The 15,728-nt window shown below is 46.3% G+C and overlaps 1 protein-coding gene across 1 annotated transcript in view; it reads left to right on the top strand.

Moving 5' to 3' along the window:
- The window catches only part of EPHB1 (EPH receptor B1), a 453,710-nt gene that overhangs the window by 153,383 nt on the left and 284,599 nt on the right, over positions 1-15,728 (top strand). Inside the window, exon 3 of the mRNA XM_033212584.1 lies at positions 2,177-2,858. Within this exon, the coding sequence (XP_033068475.1) occupies positions 2,177-2,858 (682 nt within the window). The remainder of the gene's footprint in view (positions 1-2,176; positions 2,859-15,728) is intronic.

Here is a 15,728-nt window from a genome sequence, read left to right as displayed (position 1 = left end):
TCTGTTGGTGAGGGACTGGCAGGACTTCAAGTTGGTGAGGGAACTGGCACTCTAGGAGTCCTGGGAGAGGCTGGGGGCCAGGAGGACCCTGGATTGACTGCAGTTTAGGTGCCTTGGTGGCAGAGGCCCAGACAGTGGGAGTGACCATGAGTGAGGTCACTTTACAGACCTGGGCATGCAGGGCCAGCTCTCAGTGTGCCCATTTCCCCACCTCTCCACACTATGCCTGTTTTTTGGTTTCTTTCACACAAGTTTAGAGGACAGCCTTGCTTCTATCCACCTGCCTCCACAGGGGCCTTTACTCTTTTCAAGGAGCAATTGCAGTATATTTTCCATGCACACATAATTGGCTTTTAGCTCCGTTAATGAAGAATTCTAGTCTATATATTTAAAGTCCACCAAGGTAAATAATAAGCAATTAGCACAGTATTCAAAGATACTGGTATGATTTGGTTACCTTGATCACCACTGCTAAATAGTCAAGGATCCTAATTCATTTTCACTTTAGAAAGTTTAATTTTTTTTCTCTATTTTTTTTTTAATTCTAGGCAAACAGAATATAAGTTTAAATTTATTCCTGGAAATATTCTCCGTTCTTGAGACCAGGATCTGGAGAGCTACCAGATGTGGGCAGCTTCTTCCTTAACTCCTTTTCTCCAAGCACAAGGAAGAAAGAATGATCCAGCAACTCTTATTTGACTCCTGCCCTAGAGAGCTCAGTTTAGGGAGCCACGCCTTTAAAGACCCCTCCTGACTCCCCTCCAACCCTCACTGCCTGTTATTGAAGTAATCTTCTAGAAGTTCTTAGGTGATTTTATTTGACCATTCAAAGTATTTTCTACTAGCTTCTCTTTTCTCTTGTAATTTCTTTTAGCCATATAAGTAAGGGTGAGTTGCATGATGTCTTTTCATCTGTAAATTGGGGATAATAATACCTAGTTCTGAAAGTTGTTGGGAATAGTGAAAGACATCACTTAACACATGTGTTGTTCTTCTCTTTTATTCCAATCTACAAGGCTGCTATAAATGGGAGCTCACTTTTCTAATGTGAATCATGATTGTCTTTCCCTTAAGAAAGTTTCATTATTCACTAAAGTAACACCCTCCAACATTTTCCTCCATCATAGCCTTGCTTGAAATTTGCACACAATAGAGCTTCATTTACTTCATTAGGGGTTCTTCTTAGCAGCCTTCACTTTTACCAGTTTTATAGTCTAGGTCTTTGTGTTAGTCCACTCTTACATTGCTGTAAAGAAGCACCTCAGCTGAGTAATTTATAAAGAAAAGAGGTTTAACTTGTTCATAGTTCTGCAGGCTGAACATGAAGCATAGTGCCAGCATCTACTTCTGCTGAGGGCCTCAGGAAGATTCCACTCATGGCAGGCCAGGGGAGCCAGCATGTCACATGGTGAGAGATGAAGCAAGAGAGAGAGAAGGGGGAGCTCCCAGATTCTTTTAAACAGCTAGATGTCACTCATCACCAAAGGGATGGTGCTAAACCATGAGAGATCTGCCTCCATGATCAAATCACCTCCCACCAGGCCCCACCTCCAACACTGGGAATCACATTTCAACATGAGATTTGGAGGGGAGAAACATCCAAACCATATCAGTCTTTCAAAGAGATAAATGTTATTGAAAAATAGTTTATGAGAATCTAAGTTTGTTGAGAAACCCTGAGAAGCTTTAAATTCATGTACTTTTCAGAGACATAAAGGAATTTCACCACAATAAAGAAATTAGGTTCAAAGATGGGGATTTCCAAAGTGTGGGTGTCAAGTAATTGGACCTCTAATCCACAGATTGGCTTTCAGAGCAGAGACTGTGGAAGTGAGGAAGAAAATCCCTGCCATCACATGGGCTGAAAGCTGCATGTTGTCCCCATGGATGTAATAAGCCAGTCACAGAATGAGCATTATGAGTTAGGCAAGGGACAGCTTTCTTGAATGAAGTGTGTTATATTTTGAGATGGGCTGCAAAGAAATATGAAGTTTTCTTATAAGATTTTTAAAATCAAGTTGCGCTTAGATGTGTTCATTTCTGAAGTCAACGTGCTGAACTGGTGAGCTCTTAAGGCCCCTTAGCCCCAGGATTCTCCTCTGCTATGCCTAATTTTGTATTCTCACTCTCTATTTTGTGTTTTTGCATGTGTATACCTGTGGCCTGCTATGTACAGTGGGAAGAAGTCAGTGGCTATGATGAAAACCTGAACACCATCCGCACCTACCAGGTGTGCAATGTCTTCGAGCCCAACCAGAACAATTGGCTGCTCACCACCTTCATCAACCGGCGGGGGGCCCATCGCATCTACACAGAGATGCGCTTCACTGTGAGAGACTGCAGCAGCCTCCCTAATGTCCCAGGATCCTGCAAGGAGACCTTCAACTTGTATTACTATGAGACTGACTCTGTCATTGCCACCAAGAAGTCGGCCTTCTGGTCTGAGGCCCCCTACCTCAAAGTAGACACCATTGCTGCAGATGAGAGCTTCTCCCAGGTGGACTTTGGGGGAAGGCTGATGAAGGTAAACACAGAAGTCAGGAGCTTTGGGCCTCTTACTCGGAATGGTTTTTACCTCGCTTTTCAGGATTATGGAGCCTGTATGTCTCTTCTTTCTGTCCGTGTCTTCTTCAAAAAGTGTCCCAGCATTGTGCAAAATTTTGCAGTGTTTCCAGAGACCATGACGGGGGCAGAGAGCACATCTCTGGTGATTGCTCGGGGCACATGCATCCCCAACGCAGAGGAAGTGGACGTGCCCATCAAACTCTACTGCAACGGGGATGGGGAATGGATGGTGCCCATTGGGCGATGCACCTGCAAGCCTGGCTATGAGCCTGAGAACAGCGTGGCATGCAAGGGTAAGCTTTGGAGCCTCTGCTTCCTGCCCACCTATGGCAGGGCCAGATCTGTAAGGTTTCTCCACCAATAATTCTGGGTCATACAGGAACAGAAAAGAGTCTAACGGTTTATTATAAAGCTCTGAGGACTCCCATTCCTAGTGCTAGGCCTGATGATTTTCCAATCATGTCCAACCAGATTGTCCATATTTATTATTCAGGTGAGAGGAAGAGATGGGGAGAATTTCAAACAGTGGAAAATAACTTAATAACCAGTGCATAATATTTAGTGTTGAAGTGTTGAATTTATCTCTCTCTCTTCTCTCTCTCTTTGTCTCTGTCTCACTCTCTTACACACACACACACACACACACACACACCCCTATATCCTGCATCCAGCCCTAAGCTCTGTGGCTGGAGACTTTGGAATTTGGGTTGCCATGGACAATTCACTCAAGGGTAATTGAGAAGTGACTGAATTTGGAAAATATTTTTGTTCATTTCAGTCCAACTCCCACAGCACTCAACTTGGTACTGAATCCATGTAGCTCATTAACTCAAAGCCCTCTGGCTTGGCTGTCTTTCTCTAGGGGCTCATTGCCAGGCCCTGGAAGGAGATGAAACTATTGGAATGGGAGTGGGGCTGTATCATGTATTGTATTAACTTTTGCTTCTAAATGACACAGAGTGATGCGAACTTTGCAGTTTGAGAGTGTCAGGATACTATGTGCTCATATTAGCCATCACTAGCACTAGCCCTAGAAAGCCCATATTCAACATGTGGCAATAAATGTGCTGAACTGGCTGCAGGCTCAGTCTGCTCTGGGAGTGAATAGAAGGATCTGGAGGCCCCACAGCTTATGCATTGTCTAAGTGCATGGAAGCTGAACGTGGGGGGAATCCAGGGTTGAGGAAGAGAAGACTGCTTTCCCTTATTAAATTTTGCTTCAAAGGTCCTGATTCTTTTGCAAGGAAGCCTTCCTATATGGACCTCAGAAATGACCACCTTAACCTTAATGAACCCCCAGGGTTGCCCTTAGTCCTTTGGGGCTTGGAGGCTGCATTAGCAACTTATTCTCTGTTTTGAGCCTCCTGCCCGCTTCCCTCTCTGATGTCACCCCCACCCTGCCTGAGCACCAGACCAGCCTATGCCAGTTTACTTCCCCTCTTACCTTGCTTCCCAGACACCTGCAGGTGAAGTGCCAAGCACAGGCTTGTTAATACTATCAGCTCTGCAATCCTCTGGACTCAGCTAATTGCCTGGGCCAGAACACTCACACAGCCTTTCTGAGGCCTGCTGAGAGCAGGGAGCTGCACCTTTGTGTCTTTATTGGATTTCTTGGTCCTGGTACCCATGATGGATGGTGTGGAAACAGAGGAGAGAGTGTGCCAGATTCCAGATCAAGTGATGAATCAACGTTGACAGTTTTAAAACCATCCCAGCCTGGTCCCACAGTCCTCCTCTTTGTGCCATTGATTGGGATGGGTCACTATCTTTGCCATTTTTCTGGGTCTAAGTGGGGCCCAAGGCACCAGGCTGAGTTATTAAAGGCACAGGTGCAGCAACTATCCGGCATGCTCGCAGCAGCGCATGGTGGGTGATTTCTTTGGTTTTCAGAGGGCTGCCACACCACACTTGTTGGCTGGGGCACTCTCATTTTTCTCATTACATCCTGAGCAGAATGGCAGGAACCAGAGCTAGCATTATTGGTTCTGATTTAATTGGGTCTCTGGGAACAGGCTTTCATTTCTTTGGGCTAATTGGAACTTTTCTTTTTTAGAGGGTTCTGCTGTCCATGTAGTTTGTCAGTTACCTCCTGTGGCTGTCCTGAGAGGGCCTGTGAGGACAAATATGTAAATCCAAATTGTTTCTTTCCATTTCTCCTTCCCAGTCTCAATCCCCATCTGAGTTTTGTTGGACATTTCTAATCTCTAGTTATTGTGAACATGGCTTGACTTTACAAACTACTTATTGCAAACTCATTGGAGGGTAGAGGAAATGGGGAACCCATGGCACCATCACTTGGCCACTTCAGAGGCCCAGGAAACCACATTTCTGAGAGTGGAGAGTGGCATCATGGGTCTTGTGGCCCAGCATCCTGGCCAAGGTCAGTGCCCTGGGAGGGAAGAGAAGGGCCTCTTGCCCTTGTCTCAAGAACTTTCAGTTGAATCCCCTGAAATCTTTGCCCTTAACTCTGCTGGTAACTGGACTCTGATGGCTGGCAAGGGGACCTTCGGTCAAAAATAGTGATCTTGGGAAGACTCTGCACTCTTTGGTGGGGGATGAGAAGTGCATGTGGAGGTACTTGTTACTGGTCTCCATGGTGTGTCTTCAGGGATAGGCTTTCCACTCATTTTTGGTGCTCACAGAGTGCTGCCAGATGGACACAGTGGCCATTCACAATGGTTTTGGTGTAGCCCACTTAGCACAATCATCATGAGGGCAGAAGCAGGGAGAATGGTGGATAACGGAGAATTGCAATTGAGACACAGTGAGCCTTCAACAGCTAGCTCTCTCCCAACACAGCCCTGAGAATTGGTGTCCTCTGAGCCTGGCTGGGCCAAATGCTGATGGTTCTATGATTCATACAGCTGTGCTGATTTGATACATCTTTTCTGCATATGTGAAACTGGGACTTTGTAGGGTGGCAGAAAGAATAATCCCTCTGCTTCTGGTTCCATGCTGTTTTTCCTGGAAGAACAGACTTTCATTATGGCCAGGGAACCGTATTTTCTTGGCTTTCACTTTGCTTCTGTGAAACGGTCTCCTGTCAAAGTCATGGTGACCAGTCGCTTGGCTGTGCAGAGGCACCTGGAGACCAATTAGACAGCACAGCCAGCAAAGAGTGGTCCTGGCCTAGAGCTGTTTCTGTTGTGAAGAGCGTGGGTGGTGAGAAGAGAACAGGTGAGAGGGGAGTAGGGGAAGCCATGGGGAGAACTTGTGCATTAGAATGTGTGGCAAGCGGCTCATGCATTTTCCAGAGGGCTCCTTGGCCTAAGGCCTGTTCCCGACATCCTTTCTGTACACACAGGCTGGTCCCATCAGGCAGAGTCACATCAGCCTTTTGACCTCATCTCACTAGTGACTCTGACCTCATCATGCATTTGTCTTTATAAAATTGTTAATTACTAGGAAAATGGCCCATCTACCCCAATTTCAAGTTGTGCTCATAGTGTAGCGGATTAATGAGAAATCATAGCTTTGTCTTCACTTCTCTCCTCTTTCCTGCTGAGGTTGGTGGCTAAATCTATTCTCTGTGTAGGTCCCATGCAGCCTGGTTCTTCCTGTGCCAGGGAGGCCGAGTTGACTTTCAGCAGACCCTCTCTCTCTCTCTCTGCTGTGTAGCCTAAAATATTGCCTTAGCTGAAGTTGGACTGCAGGGAGGGTAGGGAGGAGACTGGGGCTGTTAGAAGGAACCTGGCAGGGGCAGGCTCCTTATCTATGTACTAGAAGCTTGGGACCTGCAGCATCCCATAAGGATGTCCGTGGAGGTGTCTCAAAAATAGGCAGAGAAGATATGACTGTTATATCTTCTGTGACAGCCCCTGAATGGCCGGATCCTAGCTGGAGCACTGTGCCTGTGTGCCCATGGATCCGTTCTTCCCCTGAGTGCTGCCTGAGGGCTTGGCTTTCCCTCCCGGGACATAGCCCTTGGAGTTTCCAGAAGAAGCTGCTTCATTAGGCTGCCTCTTTTGCCACACTGGGGACTCAGAAAATGACAATGCTATGCATAATTCTCCCTGCCATCCTCTCTTGCCTCTGCCCCTGCCCTAGGTTGACCTTAGCTTGCTATTACAGAGGGCACACGCCAACTTATGGTGCCTAGGCCTTCATTGTCTGGGGCTGTCATGCACAGGAGGTGCAGGTGGATGAAAGAGGAAGGGGGTATGCTTGGGTGGAAGAGACCTAACCTGGAGATAGGGGCTGGTTTTAGTCATGGCTCTGCTGAGAACTTGCTGTGTGGTTTTAGGTAAGTCCCTTTCCATTGACAGTCATATCTTCTCTGCCTATTTCTCAGAGTGTGCGAAAATGGATATGAGAATATTTTCTAAGCCATGCCATGCTACATATTGCTAGGTGTCGCTGTCCTTAAGCTCTGAATCATCCTTATTAAGAAAATAAGATTCTGGGATGAAGATGGCATGGGACTCCCCCGTCCAGAGACACAGGTCAGCAGGAATCCTGAATTCCCAGTCATCACCTTCCTGCACCTGCCCAGGCCCAGCATGACCACCAAGCAGTGACAAGTGAAAACAGCAAAAAGGAATAAGCCACTGTTCCTCAACTGATCAAAGGGCCAGTTAACACATGTTTGAATGGTGTGGCTCATGTGGCCTGCCTTGAGGCAGGTGGTCTAGGCAGGTTGTCTTTGTGAAATGAAGGACCAAGTGGAGAGAGAAGACTCTCTAAGCCCGAGAGAGCCATGGTCTTCAGAACCAGCAATTTTTGACCCCAGGGCAGGCGTGAGAACCCTCAGAAAGGTTTTACAAAGTGACATCCCCGGTTGCCTCCTTCTGAGATGGTGATAAGTCTTATATACAGCCCAAACATGGGAATTTTAAAAAATCCAAGAACCCCAGCTCTAAGCAGCAGGCAGGACCATCTAGTGTCCAGAAGAAAGGGACCCCAGGGTAGGTCACTGAAGATATTCTTGGGTTTCTGGGATTTGTAGATAGGATAAACCTGAGTGCCTGAGGGGATGAAGAAGGAGTCGGGGAGAGAGAACTGCAGGAGCAGGCTGACAGCTGGGTAAACCAAGAGCAAGGCCTACAGACCACCAGGAGGAAGGTATCCAGAGCATCACTACCCCTTGAGTAAAGGCTGGGGGCTGGGGAAAGCCATACAGGGCAGCCCTGAACAACCCAGAGTATCAACACGATGGCACAGCTAATAAAGCCCAAAAAGGGCTCTTGGCAGGGAAAAGAGGGGCAGATGCTGAGGACTGACTGTCTGGGTGTTACAGAAACAAACTTCCCTGCAGCTAGCCAGCGCCAGGTGGGTCCCTAGGTACTGTCTTAAGAATGCCAGGGCTGCCACTACTGGTCCCAGCAGCATGGTCAAACCTGCAGGACTCCTATTTTCTGCTCAGTCTTACAGATTAGGGCTGGGAATGAGGATGCATGACTTCATCTTGGAATCTGTGTGGGTTTTCTAGAGGGCTCTCAGATCGCCTATGACCATTCTGACTCTGGACATTGGTGGGGCCTTTACAACTCTAACAGAAGAACAGAACAGCTCTTGATGTGCCTGTCTTCCCATTTAGCGTCTCTCCGCAAGTTATGGCTGGTGATCCCACCTGCACTGCCTTAGGTTCTCCTCTTGTCAGACACTTGCTTGCCCTCTCCCTGAAGGTCTCCCCTCCTTCCTAGCTGCTGCTTCACTCCTCCCCCTTCTCCAAGTGGGGACTTTTTTCTTTAGTTAAAAAACCTACATGTAAATTCCTTCATGCCTGGAAACCCAAGGGACGTTTTGAACCTTTCAACAGTTTCTGCACCTTTGTCAGCTTGAGCAGCTGAGATGAGCCACTTTATAAGCCTGGGGGAGTTGAGATGAAAAATTTGCAGGATTTGAAAGTGGAAAAAATACATCTAATTTAGCTCTTCTTGGAAAAAGAGGTTTTCAGGGCCTGCTTCCATCTCCCTTAGGGTTGCTGGTCCCAGCTCCAGGCTCCCTCTGCCTCCTAATCCTGAGCTGCTGAAAGAGGAGGTGAAGAACACGAAGGAGTGTGTGTGTGTGTGTGGTGTGTGTGTGTGGTGTGTGTGTGTGGTGTGTGTGAGGCCTCAGTGCTGGAAGCCACATTCGAGGGCACCTCTGCTCTCTCGGTCTCATGAGCGGTTGGCTGGTGAGTGAGGGGGAAACCACAGCCCAGACAACCTCCTCTCAAGCCCCAGGGAGACCGGCTCTGTTCAGGGCCAGGGGAGGCCAGGGTCATTAACACCGTAGCCCTGTAACATGAGCTTCATAATAGGATTTCCCAACAGGCTATTTCATTTAGAAACCTCTCGGGCCTCCTCTGCTCCCCGTGGTGGCCCTACCCAGCGACCCCCAGAGAGGAATCAGATGTAACTGGCTCTCTGTAATCGACTGTGACACTGGCATGAGCAACAGCACAGGGAGATGGAAGGATGCCCCTCTGCAGCCTGGACTCTAGGATCCCGGGTCCTGGAGATGGCAGAGGATGCCAAGCGGGAGTTTCAGTTCCAAACCCCCTTGTACTCTGCAGCATCAGCCTTTCTGCCTTTGAGACACAGGGCTAGAAGCATCCAAATTCCACTGGTGTTGAGCAAATAATCATGAATCTTCCAGGCCAATGTTAGAGCTACTGATTACGATTTGGCAGCGTCCCATGCATGAGAGCTGCCCTAGGTGGATTTTGTTTGAACTTGGTCATCCACGACTTAATATTTATGTATTATCAAAGATGATGACAGAGACATCATATGGTTATTACTGAGGTGGGGTGGGTAGTGGGAACATCGCCACATCAGGAGTCCAAAGGGGCCCTAATGCCACCATTTTCATCACCAGCATCTGCCCATGAAGACCTCTGGGGTCTGAAACTGCTGGAGTGAGTGGTGTGGGGATGCTGAGAGACTGCCTCATTTATCCACAGAGAGGGGTCTGCCAGGGAGCATTTTTGGGCTCCAGTCTAGAGAGCCATGGCTAGTTAATGTTAGCATTGGGATTAGAACTCAGGTCTAGGGAGGACACTGTCTATCTCCACTTCTGAGACTAGATTTTGCTAAAAATAGCCATCCTTTAAAGCACACCATGTATTTTCATGAATATCGAACTTCTCTCAACTGTCTCTCACAAATGACTCTCTCTTGTGTTTTTATACCTTATTTCTTCTGGGAATTCTGGAGGTTCTGCAGTTGTACATTTCTGCACTGTCCCTCCGCACAGGACTCCATGTCCACTATCACCATCTCCTTTTTAATCCCACTAGGGGCAGCTCCATCTCTTCAGAGAGCTCTGACATGTTAAGCTGCTTATGAACCATCCAGATAGTACACAGCCCCTCAGAGGGCGATCTCAGGCTCACCAGGGAAGAAAAGGCTCTGAGGTTTTGTGCTTACAGGAAAGGGCAGAGGGAAGGAAGGGAGCTGCAGACTGAGGGATTGTGTGTCTCTTATTTGTATCAAGGACCCAGCATGGGCCTGTGAGGGCTGTATCCTAGCTCAGTCAGGGCTGTTGTCAGACTTATCCTTTGCTTTCGGTCCCCATCTCTCGCTGTGGTTGGACAGTCCCTTTCTGCAGAATTTAAGCACAAACATCTGCACAATTTTTTCTTTTTTTTTTGCATGGACGGAGACTCACCACTTTTCAGTTTCAAACATGGAGATGAAAAATTATACTGAATCCAAGCCTGCCTGCAGTGTAGTCTTTTGGTTCTGAGCCCTAAGGAGCTCTGGGAGTCTGAATTCTCTTTCCACTGCTTTTGGCCATTGATGAGTTGCGTTGACAGGGCCTTAAGACCTGGGTCTCAGGTCTCCCTCAGTGCAGTAGGGTGAAGAAGACTGGAAAGAGCCACTTCAGGGCTGTTGCAAATGGAGAAGGAATGCACCTCAAACACTGACAAACCACCCAGGAACAAGCCTTATTTTGCCAACAGGGCTTTGACAGGCATGTTGCGAGAAGTGCAACCTTGCCTTTCCCTAGGAGAAGGGTCTCTGGCTATAAATGTTCAGTCTAAACAAAGAGCTTGAGTGTTCTGGCAATGCTATTCAATCCCCATTTTTGTTTCAAGGGCCAGTTAATAATACTGAGCAGGCAAAGTCTGGGGAGATGTGATTTAGTCCAGAAGAGTATGGCTGGGTCTGTTTTGGGTCCCAGAAGCCATCCATAAGACAGATAGTATCTCATCTTCCTATGTACCCACCTAGCCTGCTGCAGGATGAGTCTGTGAAGCTGCAGGTATGTTGGACTCATCCTCTTGTGTATGCATGGCCAGGGAGGCCAGGAAGAAATGAGCTAACTACAATAGGGCCCTGGAGAGGTTGGTGAGAAGGAGGCATTGTTGAGAACCTCAGGAAGCCTCCTGGAATCACTGGGCATACATTTGGGCCGGCAAGGCCAAACCCAGCCCTAATGAGTCTTTTCATTGAGGGCAGGACCTAGTTTATTAGAAAGGCTGCAGAAGGAAACAGGCATTTTGGTTTCTGGCTTTTCCCTGGCCTCTCTCTGGAGTAGCCTACTCACCTTCAGGGTCTCTGCATCAGCACACATTCCTGGTCAGAGCTGTAGTCACTGGGTCTTAGGGTATGGTCCTTGGGGCCCACTCTGATCATCTCCTTGCAGGTCTCAGCAGTTCTGGCCTTCTCCTTCCTCATTCAAATTGGATTCCACTCTTTAGGTCATGCGGGTTAGATAGTCCCATGTCTTTTCTTTCTTCAGCTACTTATTGGGCACCAGCTGGTGCTGGGCCCTATATGCTTATATATGAGATTCAGCAGTTTTTCTTCCAGGAATGTGCTGCATTCTTAGCTCTTAGAAAGTGTTTGCAACGTCCAGAGGATGCTGGGGCTGCAAGTGGTGCTGTTGCCCTGGAGAACCTGATGAAGCATGGCTACATCTGGCTAGATAAAGCCTTGAAGGACAGCGAGTCAAGCACACCCCATGACACTTAACTTTGCTCTTCCACAGTGGTCCTCAGCCTAATTTTAGACACTTCTAGGGATGGAGCACCTGCACTTCCCAAGGAAGCCTGGTTAATTTCTGAACCTTTCTTCCTTAGGGTGGAACTTTTATATAAATCTCCACTCATGCAATTTACCTTTTTTTGTTGTTACTAAAAACATTTTGAGGCCGGGCGCGGTGGCTCAAGCCTGTAATCCCAGCACTTTGGGAGGCCGAGGCGGGTGGATCACAAGGTCAGGAGATCGAGACCATCCTGGCTAACACAGTGAAACCCCGTCTCTACTAAAAAGTACAAAAAACTAGCCGGGCGAGGTGGCGGGCACCTGTAGTCCCAGCTACTCGGGAGGCTGAGGCAGGAGAATGGCGTGAACCCGGGAGGCGGAGCTTGCAGTGAGCTGAGATCCGGCCACTGCACTCCAGCTTGGGCGACAGAGCGAGACTCCGTCTCAAAAAAAAAAAAAAAAAACAAAAAAACAAAACTAAAAACATTTTGAGCAGGTAATATATATGAAAGGTCAGTTTCCCTCCACTCTGGTTGTCACCAGACTCTCTCATTGTCAATTTCTAATATTCTCTTGCAGAGTCGATGGATTTTGCACACTTTTCCCCCTTGTGTAGGGGCACACTACAGGGGACTTTGCACCTAGTTTCCCCATATCTCTTCTCAGTTAACACTGAAGTTTAACAGTAGTTTGGTTGTATTACATATAGATCTGCCTTATTCTTTCCAATGAGTGTTATTATTTCATTACATGAATATATTTTACTTAATTGGTCATTTATATACATTTAGATTGTTTTCTCTCTTTTACTATTTTGAACAATGTTGCAACAGATATCCTTGTGCATTAATCTTTGCACCTATATGTGAGTATATCTGTGAGAAAAATTAATTAATTTATTCAATGAATATTTATTGAGGATTTTCTATATGCCAAGCACTTTCCTAAGCACTAAGAATGCCGTAAATTCTCAGAAGTAAAACTGCTGAATAAGAGTATATAAATTTTTAATTTTGATAGATATTCCCAAACTGTCCTCCCCCAAAAGATATTTTCTACCAATTTTTGTTCACACCAGCAGTGTTTGAGAATTCCTGTTCCCTATACCTTTGCCAAGATAATAAAATATCAATCATTTTTATCTTTGCCGATCTGAGAGGTGAAAAATGGCATCCCATTGTTGTTTCCATTTGCATTTGACTTTGCAAAGTTCCATAAAATGCCATGTTCAAGAACTGAGACTCAAGCATTCCAACAGAATACATTAAGTTGGGTGTGTTTGTGTGCTGCAGGCAGTTTGGGGCATGGTCTGCCCTTCACTCTCTTCTGTCCCATTCCCTTCAACCCTGCATCATCCTCTGTATGTACTCTTTGTCCATCTCTAGTATCAGGACATTTTGACACATGCCTCCCACCGATTTTGGCACTTCCCAAGCTGTGGTAGGTGAAATGTCTGCAGATGGGACAGGAAAAGTGCAGGTGCTTGAGGCTGGAAGACCACCCCATTCTCATAGTCCAGTCTCAGGAAGGCCGACTCTTCCTGGTTTGCTAAGAAACACACCTTGCTTTTCCCATCCATCTTCTCCTGCCCCTGGGCCTGTTTCGGGGCTTCCTGCTCTGCCCCATGCATCTCTCAGCTCTCACCTTTTGGCCCTTCACCCCACATCCTTTCCTTTAACTTTCCCAGCTTACCTCTGGGGCCCCTAGCCTCAGCTCACCATGTGGACACCTCCATGGCCACGCCTTCCTAGATCACCAGCCCTCTGCCCTCCCCTCCTCCCGCCTCCTCTTCATTTCTTCAGCCTTCACCAGACCTGCTGTCCCTTCCCCAGCAGCCCCAAATCAGTCTCATCCCCTTCCCTGACCAGGTGTCAACCCTCTACTGGAGCATACACCTTCCCACTCTGCTACTCTGCTGAAGCCCAGGCGTTGTCTCTGCCAGGGGTGTTGGCTCAGCTCTGTGTATGTCTGCAGCTATGTGTTGCTTGCTGCAGCTATGTGTATGTCTGTTTGGTTTTTGTCCCCCTGCTCTGTGGCAGCTCTTTCTGTCTGGGGCCATGCACTCCCTACCTCTCGTACTTACCTCAGTTTCCCTTTCCCCTCCCTTCCCCTCCTCTCCCTTCTTAGACCTTCTCTTGCTCCTTCCTTCCTTCCTTCCTTCCTTCTTCAGTACTTTTCTTCTAAAATAAATATATTCACGTTAAAAAGTGAGTTAATTTAAAGAAAAATAATAAATAATAATACATTTAAAACTTGCTACATATAAATGTGGCAAAAAGGAGTAAAATAATAGGCAAACGACTGATATTTGAAAAGAATGTTGATGCCCAGTTTACCTGGGCTAGGAGAGCAGCTTATGCACTCTTTAGTATAACCCCACATTCCACTGCCACACCCTAGTGATGGTTATATGATAGTTATAACCTGGATATGGAGCACACTTCTGGATTGGCTTCCATCTTGTGTCGAAATGCTGATACAGTGTGGCTGTCATTTATAAAGCACTGACTGTGTGCTAGATGCTCTGCCATATTTTTTTCTGCATTATCTCTTAAATCCTCACAGAGCTTTATGAGGTACATGTGATTATTAGCCTCACTTTTCCATTGAAGATACTGAGGCACAGAGAAGCTAAGTAATTTTCTCAAGATCATACGACACAGGACTCTGAGGCCCTGCTGGTAACCACTATTCTCTATGCCTCCCAAGCTAGAGAAGAGCCAAGATTCACTTCGGGGTAGATTTCTGATTTTTGATGGGAGTTGCCATCAGTGTTCCGTTTGGACTAAGGTGTAAGCCTTCACTAACATGCACAAAGAAAAGTCATCAGAGTTTGATCTACATTTGGGGACTTCATGGATAGTGTTCGTTTCTCATTGGTAAGGGATGAACCGGGAAGTTCATGGAGTGATCATATTCACTGGTGAGAGTGAACTGAAGTCACTGTCACTGCACCTGTCACCTGCATCATCATGCCCAGCTCACATTCCCATTCCTCTTCTCCCTAAGCTTCTCAGGGGCAGTGGCCATGCCTGATGCATCTCTGAATTCCTACTTGCTCTGTGCCATCTGTTAAATGAAAACAGAACACAACACATTGAAAACAAAATTTGTGGAAGGAGAATGCTAGCTGAGAAGGGAGAGTCTTTGCATTAGGATGTATAAGAAAACATCCCAGCAGCATTGAGTAGAGGGAGCTCCAAAGAAACCGGGGAGGAATCAGGCACAAGACTTGCGCTTGTGGAGGTGATGATGGCAGAACCAGATGGAGGCAGTAACCAGTGATGGCAGAGGCCTTGTCTGTCTGTTGTCCAATATAGTGACACATTGTGCACAAACATACAGAACAAAAACAACAGAATGGTCGCAAGCCCATACGTTATGAAACTCTTTCACTAAAAGTTGGTGATAATGTCTCAGTTTGACAGAGGACATAAGGTCAGTGCAACGTGTGTATTTCAAGTGGAAAATGACAATCTGCTCTTTGCACAAGATGGATAGAGCTTCTCATTGAAATTGTATGGAATATGCAAGAACTCTGCCAAATCATGAACTTGGCAAAAATGTGCCTGTTCTGGGAATTAGGCGATTTCAGGGCTTCCATTTGGTTTCTGGGTCTGTCACACACATGCCCACATGGATCTGAATGTGGAGGCCCTTGTGACTTCAGGCTTTGCTTTGCTTTTTCTCACTGCCTCTGTTTGTCTTTTCCCTCTGCATCTTTGGTCAAATTTGTCTATTCTGTTTTCTCTTCTTTTCCTCCATTTATTCTGTTCTCTTGTCTGTCTTCTCGTTAGACTTGATTCGAAAAGAGGGAAAAGAAACATGCGTTTCTTTGGTAGACTCTTAATGAGTGAATGGCTATTTTCGTTCATTGTTTTTATTTTGTCTCTAGGAGTCTGTCTTGATGTGAATTGCAATTTTAAAAATGAACTCTTTTAATAGTAAAATACAGGAAACCAATGATTATCATTGAATCGATAGCAGATATCACAAGTGATTTTGTCATCAAAATAATTCATAATCACATTTTGACAATAAGATCATTAATTAAAAAGAACAGTAGCTTTAAAAAATTTTAAAGTGTCTTTGTAGGATGCCTTCCTTCTTTCTTCTCATTATTTTTCTGAAGCATTCTTTGCTTTCTTCACCTTCTTCAGCCCCATTCTTGATTACTTTTGGCTTATGAGAATTGTTTCAAGCTCCCTTTTCTTCTAACATAGTTTGAATCTTTCATTCCAGATACTC

Source organism: Trachypithecus francoisi, unplaced genomic scaffold (genome assembly GCF_009764315.1).
Source record: "Trachypithecus francoisi isolate TF-2019V2 unplaced genomic scaffold, Tfra_2.0 Lachesis_group0, whole genome shotgun sequence".
Lineage (NCBI taxonomy): Eukaryota > Metazoa > Chordata > Mammalia > Primates > Cercopithecidae > Trachypithecus > Trachypithecus francoisi.
The sequence above is the reverse complement of the archived record's forward strand: the minus strand, read 5'-3'. Positions and strand labels throughout refer to the sequence as shown.